The sequence below is a fragment of the Pelodiscus sinensis genome, chromosome 3, assembly GCF_052426305.1.
Source record: "Pelodiscus sinensis isolate ZL-2025 chromosome 3, ASM5242630v1, whole genome shotgun sequence".
Taxonomy (NCBI): Eukaryota; Metazoa; Chordata; order Testudines; family Trionychidae; genus Pelodiscus; species Pelodiscus sinensis.
Window position 1 is genome coordinate 184,149,232 of NC_143054.1, and position 13,041 is coordinate 184,162,272.

At 40.0% G+C, this 13,041-nt stretch overlaps 1 protein-coding gene across 2 annotated transcripts in view; it reads left to right on the forward strand.

Annotated features, from left to right (window-relative positions):
- Nucleotides 1–12,486, forward strand: part of PPP3R1 (protein phosphatase 3 regulatory subunit B, alpha) — a 76,935-nt gene extending 64,449 nt beyond the window's left edge. For both annotated transcript variants that reach the window (XM_075925564.2, XM_075925565.2), the window contains exons 3-6: nucleotides 2,262–2,438; nucleotides 3,863–3,922; nucleotides 5,448–5,632; nucleotides 10,296–12,486. In XM_075925564.2, the coding sequence (XP_075781679.1) occupies nucleotides 2,262–2,438; nucleotides 3,863–3,922; nucleotides 5,448–5,632; nucleotides 10,296–10,343 (470 nt within the window). In that variant the 3' untranslated portion in view covers nucleotides 10,344–12,486. The remainder of the gene's footprint in view (nucleotides 1–2,261; nucleotides 2,439–3,862; nucleotides 3,923–5,447; nucleotides 5,633–10,295) is intronic.
- Nucleotides 12,487–13,041: the final 555 nt, after the last annotated feature.

Genomic DNA, 13,041 nt, shown 5'->3' on the forward strand with positions numbered 1-13,041 from the left:
TCAACTAAGCATGGATAGTTGACTAGCCGCTTTCACCCCAACTTTTCTGCTTGCTTTTTTTATTTAAAACTGCAAGAAATTAATTAAACCCATCCAGCATGTGCTTAAGCTTTACACAAATTCCTTTGATAACCTTTCCATGCAAATAGACAATTCTTCACTTTGAAGAAAAATAAGAACTCTTGTAGTTGAGTTGATCACTTGAAATAATACTATCAAGTACCTGTGCACTCTGGCATAAAGCAAAGAATATTATTTGTCACATTTCTTATACATTATTTTTATTAATAGACATTCAAACTTTGAAGAATGCTTATGAGTGGATCAAATCAGTCAAAGGAAATCTGCACTTGATTCATCAGAGTTTTAGCTCTTTATATATATGTCTTGTGCGCAGAACAAGCATTCCATGTAACTGCTTTTTCTAAGTTGGCTATTTATCTGTAATAAAAAGAACTGTCTAAAATTGTACTGGATTGACTTCATCTCTGATCCAAAATAAAATATAGCCCTGAGACACAATGTGAATGGATAGACATATTCAATACACTGTCGTCTAGGTGTCCAATGGAGAGTGTATCTTAGACAAACTCAAAAAGACCAATTAACATAGTTCACTGAAAGGAAAGCTAGATTTAGTTGAGGGGGAAGACCAGCTGGGGTAAGGCCTGGGAGGAGACTATAAACAGAGGACATTGGCTACTGAAAATGTTTCAGTATTTTCATTTTATGTGACTTCATGTTAAATAAATATTTAAAGACATGCACCTTGTTAATTATTCCATGTGTTAGTATTCTTTCTGCCATAACACTTAAAAAATATTTATATTTGTTAATAATTGGGTACCACAGTGACACATCCAAACAAGCGCACGTGACCTCAGTATTGGTGCACAAGACAAAACTCACTCTGCTCATAGATAGAAAAATCTTAGAGGGAACACTATTTGTGACGTGGGGCAAGGACTCAGGAGAGGGAGCAGAGGATTGAGGGAAGGGAAGAGCTGGGGCTGCCAGGTGCAGGCTCTGGCTGAGAGGTGGTTACCCAGGCATCTCCCAGCCAGCTGCCCCACGGGACTGTTAGGTAGCTCCCTGCCTTCCATGTCCCCGCATGCTGCTCAAAATGGCCTGCTACAGGGGCCATGTGCTCATGGGGCGCTCCTCTGAATGCTGCCTTTGCCACAAGCATGGCCCAAGTAACACCCATTGGCTAATTTCCGGCCAGTGGGAGTTGCAAGATTGTGCTGGGGACATGGTCAGTGTGTGAAGCTCTCACACAGGGGCTTGCAGCGCTCAGAGAGTACATGGCCCCAGCAGTCAGCCATTTTGAACAGTGTGTTGAAGCATGGTAGGCAGGCTCCCACTGGGCTGCAGGATGGTGGGCGGGTATCATTGTAGGCTATTACTGAAAGTTACTGACTTTTTTTTTTTAAACCATATAACTAGGGGGCGGTGCCCCCTGCTTGCTACGCTTGCCAACCACCCTCTCTCTGGTGGGGGGTAGGCAACCCAGTCTCTCTCCCTGGCCACTGGGGTGGGCCAGGCTGAAGCTCCACTAGCACGGGCTCTCCTATCTTCCCCTCCCCCCCCCCCCCCCCGCCGCCCAAGCTGCACCAGTCCCTGCTCTTCCCCTCCTCCCTGGCCCAGGGATGGGGGGAAGAGCCAGGGTCTGGAGCTCCATGGTCCACAGCCCACCTCACTCCTTCCATCTTTACCCCCACCTCCATTCCTACCCCCTCCCATTCTCCCTAACCCCTCCCCGCACTGCTTATCCCTACCCCCACCTTCTTCCCCCATCCTTCCCTACACCCCCATCCTTCCCTAACCCACTGCCCATCTCCCTGCCTCCAGGCTCTTGAGTTTCAGAGCTAGGAAGCTGCACAGCCAACTGCAGTCATTGGTGCCAGAACACATCATGTGTAGGAGCCATGTGACGATAAGTAAGAATTAGCTTAACATTATCAATCCTTTAAAATCTTGAGTCAGCATACAGCAGTTACACACAACCTTCTAACTCACTGCTATGGCTAGTACAGCGGAGAAAATTGGTAAGCGTCTTTTGATGGAAAACATGGCTTACCATAAAAACCTTTAATATAAAAAATGTCTGAAATGATCACTGTAAAATATAAGTTTTGCAAAGATGTGTAACAGTTGTGATACTGGAAGAGAAATATTGGATTAAATACATCAGAGTGAATATTGTAATTAAGTAGCAATAATGAAAATTTTCTGAAAACAGTTTTTTTCTCCCTTTTTAGTTGACGCAGATGAGATTAAACGGCTAGGAAAGAGATTTAAGAAGCTTGATTTAGACAACTCTGGTTCTTTGAGTGTGGAAGAGTTCATGTCTTTGCCTGAGTTACAACAGAACCCGTTAGTGCAGCGAGTAATAGATATATTTGACACAGATGGGAATGGAGAAGTGGATTTCAAAGGTAAGATATGGTGTTCTATAGTACATGATGTTGGCATTTTCTTAGAAGATCTGTCTCTTAGAAACTGTTAACTTTTGCTCTAATGTAAAAATATTTTTAAAGAACAAAATAAGATGTGAACACAGATTTAAGGGTGAAACATGCTTATAAAGATACTTTTATGTATTTGAAATAGATACCAACAATTCCTGTGAAAGCATATACAAAATATATTTATATTTATTCCTTGAGGCATAATCCGATTTAACACAGTTTGTGTTGGTTTTAACTGTTTAATAATCTTTCTTGCTGTTCATATTCTAAACTTTGCTTTCATTCTTGATGCCCATTTTAGAGTATATTAGTGTAAAAATGTTCATCATGGCTTCTTAAAAACAATGTTCCTCATTAACCTGAAAAAAATATAATTGGTGGAAGAGAATTGCAAATGTGTGGGTTCACTTTCTCTTGTCTTTTAAGAGACATGTGGAACTAGCTATAGCGATCTTGGAACAATTAGCAAGAGACACGGAAAATGCATAAGGTCTCAGAGGATTGAAGAAGGGTACATAGAGCACCTGTATATAAAATGGGGAACTGTGAGGACCTGAGCATTTCCATACCATTTGTCCTTACTTCGGTACCTGAAAAGATACCAGAACTGTTTTGACATTTTTGCCAACTAATGGTAGTCAGGATTTTCATTCTAAAAGGTAGCATTTATACTTTTTTCGTGTCTGTATTTTTAGCTACAAAATTCTTATAATTAGGTCAGCATTTTACCTTCCAGGAATCCTGGAATCCAATCCTGGAGTCCTGCTCAGGAATCCAATCCTATGTACCTATGCATGTGCATATTTTGATTCTGTATTATTTATACATGTTAGGAAAGGCTGCAAGATCTGGCTCTGGGAATTACATGGCTTTGAAGTTTATTGTTTAACAGTGCCACTTTGTTAATGTTCACATTTATTTATGATATCCTACTAAAATACTTCTTACATGTCCATTTAAAAAAAATAGGGTCACATTAACATCCATAATGAATTTTAGGGCTTGATTTGATGTGAACAGAACACAACACAATTCTAATTGAAGTCAATATAGTAGGAGTATCAAGTCCTTATTTATATACATTGGACTTTCCAGGGAATACAAGCTTTTGATTATAGTAAGTAAATATTGATATGTATTAGTGCAGTGAGCATGATGCTTGGTTTGAGATGCTTCCTTCTGATGGAAGCTAGAAATCCCTACAGAACTATGTGGAAACAATGAGGTAAGCTGTGCTCTAAGGACATGTCCCAATAATGTAACTTTAAAAAGCCCTTCCTTTTAAAAAAAAATAATTCTGAAGATTCTGGTTTCTCTTTGCAATAAACAGGGATTTAAAATATGTATACATGACAGATTTTTAAATACTTTTCCCACCCTATATTCTTCAGAATTTATAGAAGGAGTCTCCCAGTTCAGTGTCAAAGGGGATAAGGAACAGAAGCTGAGGTGTAAGTACTTTTGATTTTTCTGACAGCTTTTCTGTTATCTTTCAAATGTAGTTTGCTTTTAACACCACATTGGGAAGTCACCTTTTCCTCCTGGGGTGCCTGTTTTCTGGAAGAAGGTAACATCAGGCAGGATAGGTGGAGACTATCTTGTAGGGAGTCTCAACTCCTTCCTGCTGAGGTCATTGCCCCTTCACAAAAATGCCTCTGCGGCATTGTTGTATTCCCTACTGAATGAGCGAAACAAAGTCCATATCCTCTTTAGGGTAAAGGAATTATGTGCAATGTACATAGTTTTGCTTTTGACAATATGGAAATCAAATTAAATTTTTGCTTTTACAATAAAACAAAGAATATTAAATTGTTCCTGCAAAATTTTAATAGCGTATCTTTCAGAAGCTTAATGTGATCAAACCTTTGCTTTTCTTTACTGCAGTAACCAAGATATACAGTATGGATCATAGAATCATAGAATACTAGAACTGGAAGGGACCTCGAGAGGTCATCGAGTCCAGTCTCCTGCCCCTATGGCAGGATGAAGTACTGTCTAGATCAGCCCAGATAGACATTTATTTAACCTACTCTTAAATATCTCCAGAGATGGGGATTCCACAACCTCCCTGGGCAGTTTATTCCAGTGTTTGACTACCCTGACAGTTAGGAACTTTTTCCTAATGTCCAACCTAAACCTCCCTTGCTGCAGTTTAAGCCCATTGCTTCTTGTTCAATCCTCAGAGGCCAAGATGAACAAGTTTTCTCCCTCCTCCTTATGACACCCTTTTGGATACCTGAAAACGGCTATCCTGTCCCCCCTCAGTCTTCTCTTTTCTAAACTAAAGAAACCCAATTATTTCAGCCTTCCTTCTTTGGATGTAGAAAGGAAAGTTGTTACATTAAATATCTTAAAATGCACTCTCCTACCCCAGATCTAAACCACGTCTAAACTGCTTGCTGTAAACTGATCAATTGGCATCTTGATTAGTCATGCCACAGAAGGCCGTTATATTGTTTGAGTGGCCCATCTTATGATGCACTCCTTTCTGATTTTTTTTTTTGTTACTTGCTAATGTTATCAGTGTGAATGGAATACTTTTGGACTGAGGGCTTATCTACACCTCAAACATTACATGCTGTGGTAGTTGTGACCATGGCAGAGTTCTATTGATCTAGCGCTGTCTGTATGGGGACTTAAGTTATCTTAGCCACATAACTAAAAAGAGTGACTTTTTCACATCCTGAACCCCCAAAGTGAAACTAATCTAATTTTTAAAATAGACTATTCCTGGTTGTTACAAATCTAAAGGGTTAAATTGTTCACTGTACTGTTTAATACAGTGGGAGCCTGGTCTTCCAGGATTTATAAATTCATGTTTTATACTGATTTTAACTCTACAGAAAACAATGCAAAACTTTTTTTCTCAGTTGTGCATATAAAATACGTAGTTATGTTTGTGCCTTCAATATAATGGAAATTGTTGTTGGCAGGTCATATTTATTATTGAATTTTCCTTTAACTCATTTTCTATAGTTGCTTTCCGGATTTATGATATGGACAAAGATGGCTATATCTCCAATGGGGAGCTCTTCCAAGTGCTGAAGATGATGGTTGGGAACAATCTCAAAGACACTCAGTTACAGCAAATTGTAGACAAAACCATAATTAATGCAGATAAGGATGGTGATGGAAGAATATCCTTTGATGAATTCTGTGCTGTAAGTATAATCTAAGGAAAGATGTTGATATTTGTATTTTAGATACAATTTTTGTAAATCTAGTTTGACTTAGAGCAGGCATGTCCAAAGTCCGGCCCGGGGGCCAATTGCGGCCCGTGTTCCGGTTTAATACGGCCCCACAGGTAATTTGGCAATATCTATCTTTTATGGCCCCCAACGAATCCATATGTATTGAGATGAATACATTGTAAAATCTCAGTTAATGTCAGATGGTCTAAATCAGTTATAAATATATTTGGACATGACATGTATACTTGGTGTTATGTTCCTGTTCATATTTTTTTAATTTAAAAGTTGACAGACAACCTTTATTACCAATAATATGTAATGTACTTTACAATATTCCTGACATATATTTCAGCTTCTTGGATTTTTTTTCATCGGGCCTTCAGATATGAAAGGCAGAGTGATTTAACACCTGTTTAGATTTGTCATCCATGTGACGAAATGAAAAGTATGCCGTTTGCAATAAACTTTGCATAAAATAGTTAATTTGCATTTAATTTTAATGGTTCAAAGAATGTCAGGCAAAATGGTCGGCCCTCACGCATGTTCACTTCATCAAATCTGGCCCTCTTTGAAAAAAGTTTGGACACCCCTGACTTAGAGACTAGTTTTGCCACAATTATATTTAAAATAATACCATTGTTGTTGTCTTACAGTAAGTAAAATTGATCATGAAATAGCTGACTGCATTATTCATTATTTAGATGTTTCAAATTATCAAAATATTGTGCTCAATTACTGTGGAATGATTTTGATATCCTTTTTGTTGAGATATACAAAAACTGATGGAAAACTACCTAGTCCTGGAACTTTGTGTATGGCAAAAGTGAATTTCTAGATTGAGGAACTAGAAACAGGTGCCTTGGGTTATAGGTTTTCCAAAGGTAGAAAATAGTTTCAAGACCAAGTTTGTGTACCACTGATGGTTCATAGAAATTGGCCATCCTTGTTTCAAGCAGCAGAATTCATTAAAAGTACATAAGCAAACCCTAATACTTTTCTATAATTTTTTTTTTATCTAAAAAGTTGTTACAGTAGCCACGGGAACTGTCCAGGATCATGGATGATAAGGGAGATGCTCTTTACAAAAGTGAATTAATGGAGGAGGTGGTCTGAAAGAGACTTTCAAGATGTCATAGAGTTTAAGGCAAGAAGGGACCACCAGATATTCTAGTCTAACCTTCTGGATATCACAGTCCACCACCCACAAACTAAACAAAACCAGCAAAAATGAGATCAAAGTAACTCATCCTACAGAAGACTAGAGTATTATGTGATAGGCAGGCAATAGGAGAGACAAGATGCACCAGTGCTAGAAGCGAATACAGGCAGTCCCCGAGTTACGCGGATCCGACTTATGTCGGACCCGCAGTTACGAACGGGGATTTTCTCGCCCCGGAGGACTGGAGCGGCGGGACACCTGGTCCCGCCGCCTGCCTCCTCCGGGGCGAGAAAAGCTGCTCCCCGTCTCCCTGGTCTGCTGGGGGAGCCAGCAGACCAGGGAGACGCTGAGCAAAATGGTGGAGGACCTGGGGCCAGACCTGCGGCGCTTCCAGCTGATCTGGAAGCGCCGCGGGTCTGGCCCGGGTTCTCCGCAGCTTTGCTCAGCGTCTCCCTGGTCTGCAGACCAGGGAGACGCTGAGCAAAGCCGCGGAGGATCCGGGCCGGACCGCAGCGCTGATCTGGAAGCGCTGCGGTCCGGCCCGGGTCCTCCACCGCTTTGCTCTGTATCTCCCTGGTCTGCGGGGGGGGGGATGCAGCTAGTGCCCCCCCAGCAGACCAGGGAGATGTGGAGCAAAGCCCGGGGCCTGTGGTAGAGCAGGTGGGGCGCTGCCGGTTGGTCCCGCAGCACCGCTCCTTGGCGCTACTGGACCAAGCCGGCAGCACCCCAGCTGCTCTGCCCCAGGAGTCCTGATTCAGCCGCTGCTGATCAGTTTCAGCAGTGGCTCAATCAGGACGCCTGGGGCAGAGCAGCTGGGGTGCTGCTGGGTTGGTCCAGTAGCGCCGAGGAGCGGCCGTGCAACTGGACCAACCCAGCAGCACCCGAGCTGCTCTGCCCCAGGCGTCCCCAAGTCAGCCGCTGCTGAAACTGACCAGCGGCTGACTACAGGAAGCCCGAGGCAGAGTTGCTCTGCCCCAGGCTTCCTGGAATCAGCTGCTGATCAGTTTCAGCAGCAGCTGACTTGGGGACGCCTGGGGTTCTTAAGTTGAATCTGTATGTAAGTCGGAACTGGTGTCCAGATTCAGCCGCTGTTGAAACTGATCAGTTTCAGCAGCGGCTGAATCTGGATGCCAGTTCCGACTTACATACAGATTCAACTTAAGAACAAACCTACAGTCCCTATCTTGTACGTAACCCGGGGACTGCCTGTATTCCCTCTAATTTTTTTCCAACCATGTGTGGAATAAAATGTATGTGCACTTGAAGCATGTGCATATGTGCGCCACCAGTAGAAAGACATACTGCTAGCTATGGGAGCTTTGCTAATCAGCTGGATGGCTCCTGAATCTCTCATGAGTGGCTGCCCAAGTGCTCAGCTTACAGAGAGCACTGCTTGAGACCCCTGCAATGGCAAGGAAATGATTTAGTGAGATATATTCAGATAATTCTGGGAAATGCCACACCCATATCCTGCAAAGAAAAGTGAAAAATCCATAAGGACACTACCAATCTGATATGGGGTAAAATTTCTTCCCATCACCTCAGACCCTGACCACATGAACAAGAATCAGCTAGCCAAGCACCTGAGACACACAAAGTTTAGTGCCACCACACACCTTGACCTACCTTTACCAGTGTCTCTCCTCTTTGATGCTTCAGAGGAAGGAGATTAATGCATTCTAGGAGGAATTTTTTAGGGTTATAAGGTGAATCTATTCCTGATTCATGTAATTGGCCAGCTGAAGCATGAACTTTCGGAATATAGGCATAAACTGAAAGTGAGCTCCACGGCTGCTCAGACCTGTTCCTTACCATTGCAAGCAACCTCCATATGCAATCACACTCATAGATTTGTCCATCTCTATCTTAAATATCATTAATTTTTGTCCCCACAACTCCTGTAGGGAGGCTATTCTGGAACCTCACTGCTTTGAGGATTAGAAGCTTTCTTATAATTCCCAGCATGAATTTGTCCATGGCCAGTTAATATCCACATGTTATTTTGCTGACATTGTGTTTGAGCTTAAATAGCTCTTCACCCTCCATGATATTTACCTCCCAATATAAAAAGCAATCATATCTCCTCTCAGCCTGCTTTTTGCTCAACTGATTGGGTAAAGCTCTTCAGCTCCTCTCGTACAGTAGACTTCTAGTCCCTTGATCCTTCCAATAGTTTTTCTCTGCATCTGTTCTAGTTAAAATTAAATATACAAGTGTGTTACCGTTTAAATAGTTTCTATTACGGTTACACACCATCTTCCAGCCCTGCTCCTGGAGAGCTGGCTGATGCCCTGCACTGCTGGCTCTGTATCAGGGTCTGTAACGCAGGGCAGCAGCTGGCTCCCCAGAAGCGGGGCCAGCATAAGCCAGCTTCCGTCACACACCACCTCCCGGCTGCCAGCCCTTCTGCAGAACCCGCAATCTGTAACCACTAAGTTTTTTATTGGATACAAGGTTACATTATTAACTGTGTTTTTACATCCCCATTTTAAACTAATTTTTCTTGAACATAATTGACAAGAATTGTACATAGTATTTCAAATGAGGACTCACCATTGCTATTTTGGGATAATTTATACCTATTACTAAACAAACTTAGAATGAATACTGTCCTCAAGCATGGCTACAGAGTGCTGCTAATGCATACTTACATGGGTGATGTCTTGTTTCTTACCTTTTTCACATTTGTGTTCTTTTGCTTTTTACTCTCCCATTGTATAGACGTTGTACTTTGATTTTTAGTTATTGTAGCCATTTCTCCTCTGCAGTTTCTCTTTTCTTCAGTATTGAATGTGTGTATAACATCCTCATTTGTTTGTTCTCCACTCATTCACTTCCTCCCTCTTCTTTTCATCTCTGCCTTCCCCTCATATGTTCTTTGATTTTCCCTAATTTTTCTCACATTTTGTTGATTTTGATGCATCCCCTACCTCCATGATCCATTTTTCTTTGAATCTCTTTCTCTTGTTTTAGCTGCACAACTTTCCCCACTTTTTTCATTACACACCCATTCCTCCCTTGCCTCTTTGTATCCTCCCTTAGTTTTCTGAACATATGTACCCTGCTGCTTGTGGAAGCTCTTGAACATCTTTTGGATGCTCCTCATATATTTTTGTGCATGCCATTTCATTAAGGATGTCAATGGGCATCTCTATGCTCCTGATTAAAGGGAACATTGGTATGATTTCTTATTTCTTCTGGCTCTCATTATGTGAATTGCACTTCAGAAATTCTGTTATACGTAACCTGCTTGTCATAACTTACACCCCCTTTGTTACTTGTGAATTTTGGCCACCTCAGTTGATAACTGTAAGCTGGCATGGAAATACCGGGAGGGGGGCTTTGCAGAAAAAGCAAATATCTGAAGGTAGGAAGTAAATAGGGTGCAAGTAGTTGTTTGCTTGTTTATGTGACATGCCATTCATATTTTATTCTTTGTTCTATAATTTTAAAGTATTTTTCTTTCCCTTTCAGGTTGTAGGGGGCCTAGATATCCACAAAAAGATGGTGGTAGATGTGTGACTCTTTGTAGGGCACCACCCAACACTTTTGCTTTCTTCTCCATCTCTGAAGATCTGCTCAAGACGTCCAGCAACGCTCTCTGTGTATTTAAATGGAAGTATTTTTCTCTGTGAAGCCACATTTTCCAACATGAGCCTCATGAAGCCAACTAAGTGTTATTGAACTTTATTCTCTCAATAACTCAGTGTAGCACTTTAAAGTCTGAAGGACAGCAAGATGGAAAGAGCATATCAGTGTGGTGGAGAAAGGGAAGGGGTTGGCTTTTTAATTTATTTTTCTTCATCTTTTATAACAAGGAAATATCTATCTATATATATGCTTGTCTATTTATATATAGATATATATGTAGCTTTCTATATGTAGTAGTTAGATGGGCTTTAATTTAATATACTTGATTCAGAAACAAAACTAGAGTACAAAGTGCCAAGCAGAACATTAACAGTTCAATATATGGATATACATCCTTACTTTTATTTCACACAGTTATATATAAATATATATATATATATATAGTAGAAGAATGTAAAAATTTAAAAGAGGTGTTAGGTAAACTGTTTTCCTTTTCCTGCGATTGTTGAGATGTTTCTATATATTGACTGGCTGACAAAGCATTGCTTCCTGTTAATTTACCTTAATTACCTTTTTGTATAACAGGAGACTGTTTGTTTATACCTGTTAATATATTATCAGGGACTGTCTCTTTACTAAATAATTTGTAGTACAGCTCTGCTTAACAGTATGAGGAAAATATAGTTTAATGCTAATGCCAAGAACTTGTCCTTGTATCCATATAGTAACTGCAGCATGCATATATGGTCACTTAATTCTGCCACCTACTAATGGGGATCAGTTGCATCTATTAAATAGCCCTAAAGATCTATAAATCAGTTGTGAGATTAATTTGATACAACAGCTGAAAATGTTTGATGCAGTCATGATTTCTCTTGCACTTAGCTTAATGAAATTTAGAATTGATATAATTGTGCAGGATTCCCATTTACTCATTTTATACATTGCTTATGAAATTATAAAATGTTTCTTGACACTAAATTTGTTTCAACCGTAATAGTTTTCTTTCTGCATTTTAGTAAAGTACTACAGGTAGCATAAATAGCTGGCATTATTATATGTGTGTGTGTGTATGTATATATATATATATCTATATCTAAAGAGATATATGTATATAGGATTCATACAGGAGGAAAATTTTGTTAACCTATGCCATAGAAGAGGAAACTTCATATTATCTAAATTTATATCTCTTCCTCTTCTCCAGTCCTTCACTTGGAGATTTTTTTTTTTTAGATTTGTCCATATCATGCTTTCTAATGGATGGTAACTTGATATATTTGTGTGATATAAAAGTAGCGGGCCATGTTCTACAACTTTATATCATCCCTTCCCTTTTCTGCAATGGTACTATTGGCTGGAAGAAAAACACATTTACTAGATTTTAGGATAGATCTTTTCCTATATAGCAGTTTTCTATTAATGTTTTATAATCAGCAGTGGAAAGGGCAGGTTGTATGAGTCTACTTAAATGGAGTGTACCTGTCTGCCATAGCTGTTCCTTCAACTGAGTGCTGCACATCATGGGCTCTGTCTGTGAGAGAGAAATCCAGGTGCTTGGTGTCCTTGCATGACATGAAGTTTTGCATGTAGATCGAATTGAAATGTTCCTCTTGTTTACATAATTTGCATAATTTAAAAAGATAATGTTGCCAAACTTTGGTAAATGTTAATGTTCAAACAAAATCTCCACTACATGTAACTTTCTTCCTCTGGATCAGTACGTGGCTTATAATCCCAGCCAGTGGTTGTATCTGTTCCATTGTCAACTGCCATGTGCTCTGCTTCAAGGGGGAACTAGTCTTTTGTGAATTTTTTGTACATAAGTATTTGTTACAAACATTTTAGCAAATGCTTTCTATTTCTCTTACTTGCTTGTGCATATCTTGGCTGGCGTTATAGAAAATAGTGCTGTTATTTCCTTATTGGGAGGGGGATAAGGTTTTTTTAGTTTGTGTGGGGAAAATGGTTTATATTGAATGTTAGGTTTTTCCTCTGCATGCTGCATCATATGTTGTGGGAACTATAGAATCTTCATACTATATGAATAAAAAAATAAAATATTTGACCCTTGCCCTAGTACTCAATGTTTTTGTTGAGCTTTGTCAGGATGCTTAACTTTACATTTTAAAAAATTAATATTGAAGAACTCAGAATCCCCATGTTGTCGTTAGTCTAAAGAAATTGGTTAATCTTACTATAAAATTCCTGGTGAAAGCTTTGGATATTAGAAGATGCAAGCTGTCAGTGGGAAAATTGTCATTTTCAGGTGTAGTGTTTCACTTACAGCCTACTCTATTAGCCTCATTAGTTCAGGCAGTATTGAGATTTTTTTTCCTCTCCCTTTAAGTCTCCCCCCCCCCTTTTTTTTCTCCCCTCATCTGAGGAAGTGGATTTTGCCCACATAAGCTCATTATACTATAGGTAGGTTAGTCATGTAGCATCTTAAACTTTTTTTAAATCATTGGAGTGATGTTCTGTTTGCAGTGTGCTGTGTCTTAGAAGTTCTCTCAATTCTCCCTTTTATTTTTGTTGCCTGAGAAAATACCAGAGCTGCTTAAGCTTCTCTGTACATGGTTGGATAGCAATTTGAAGACTGCTTTTTAATTACTCCATTTGCTACAGTATC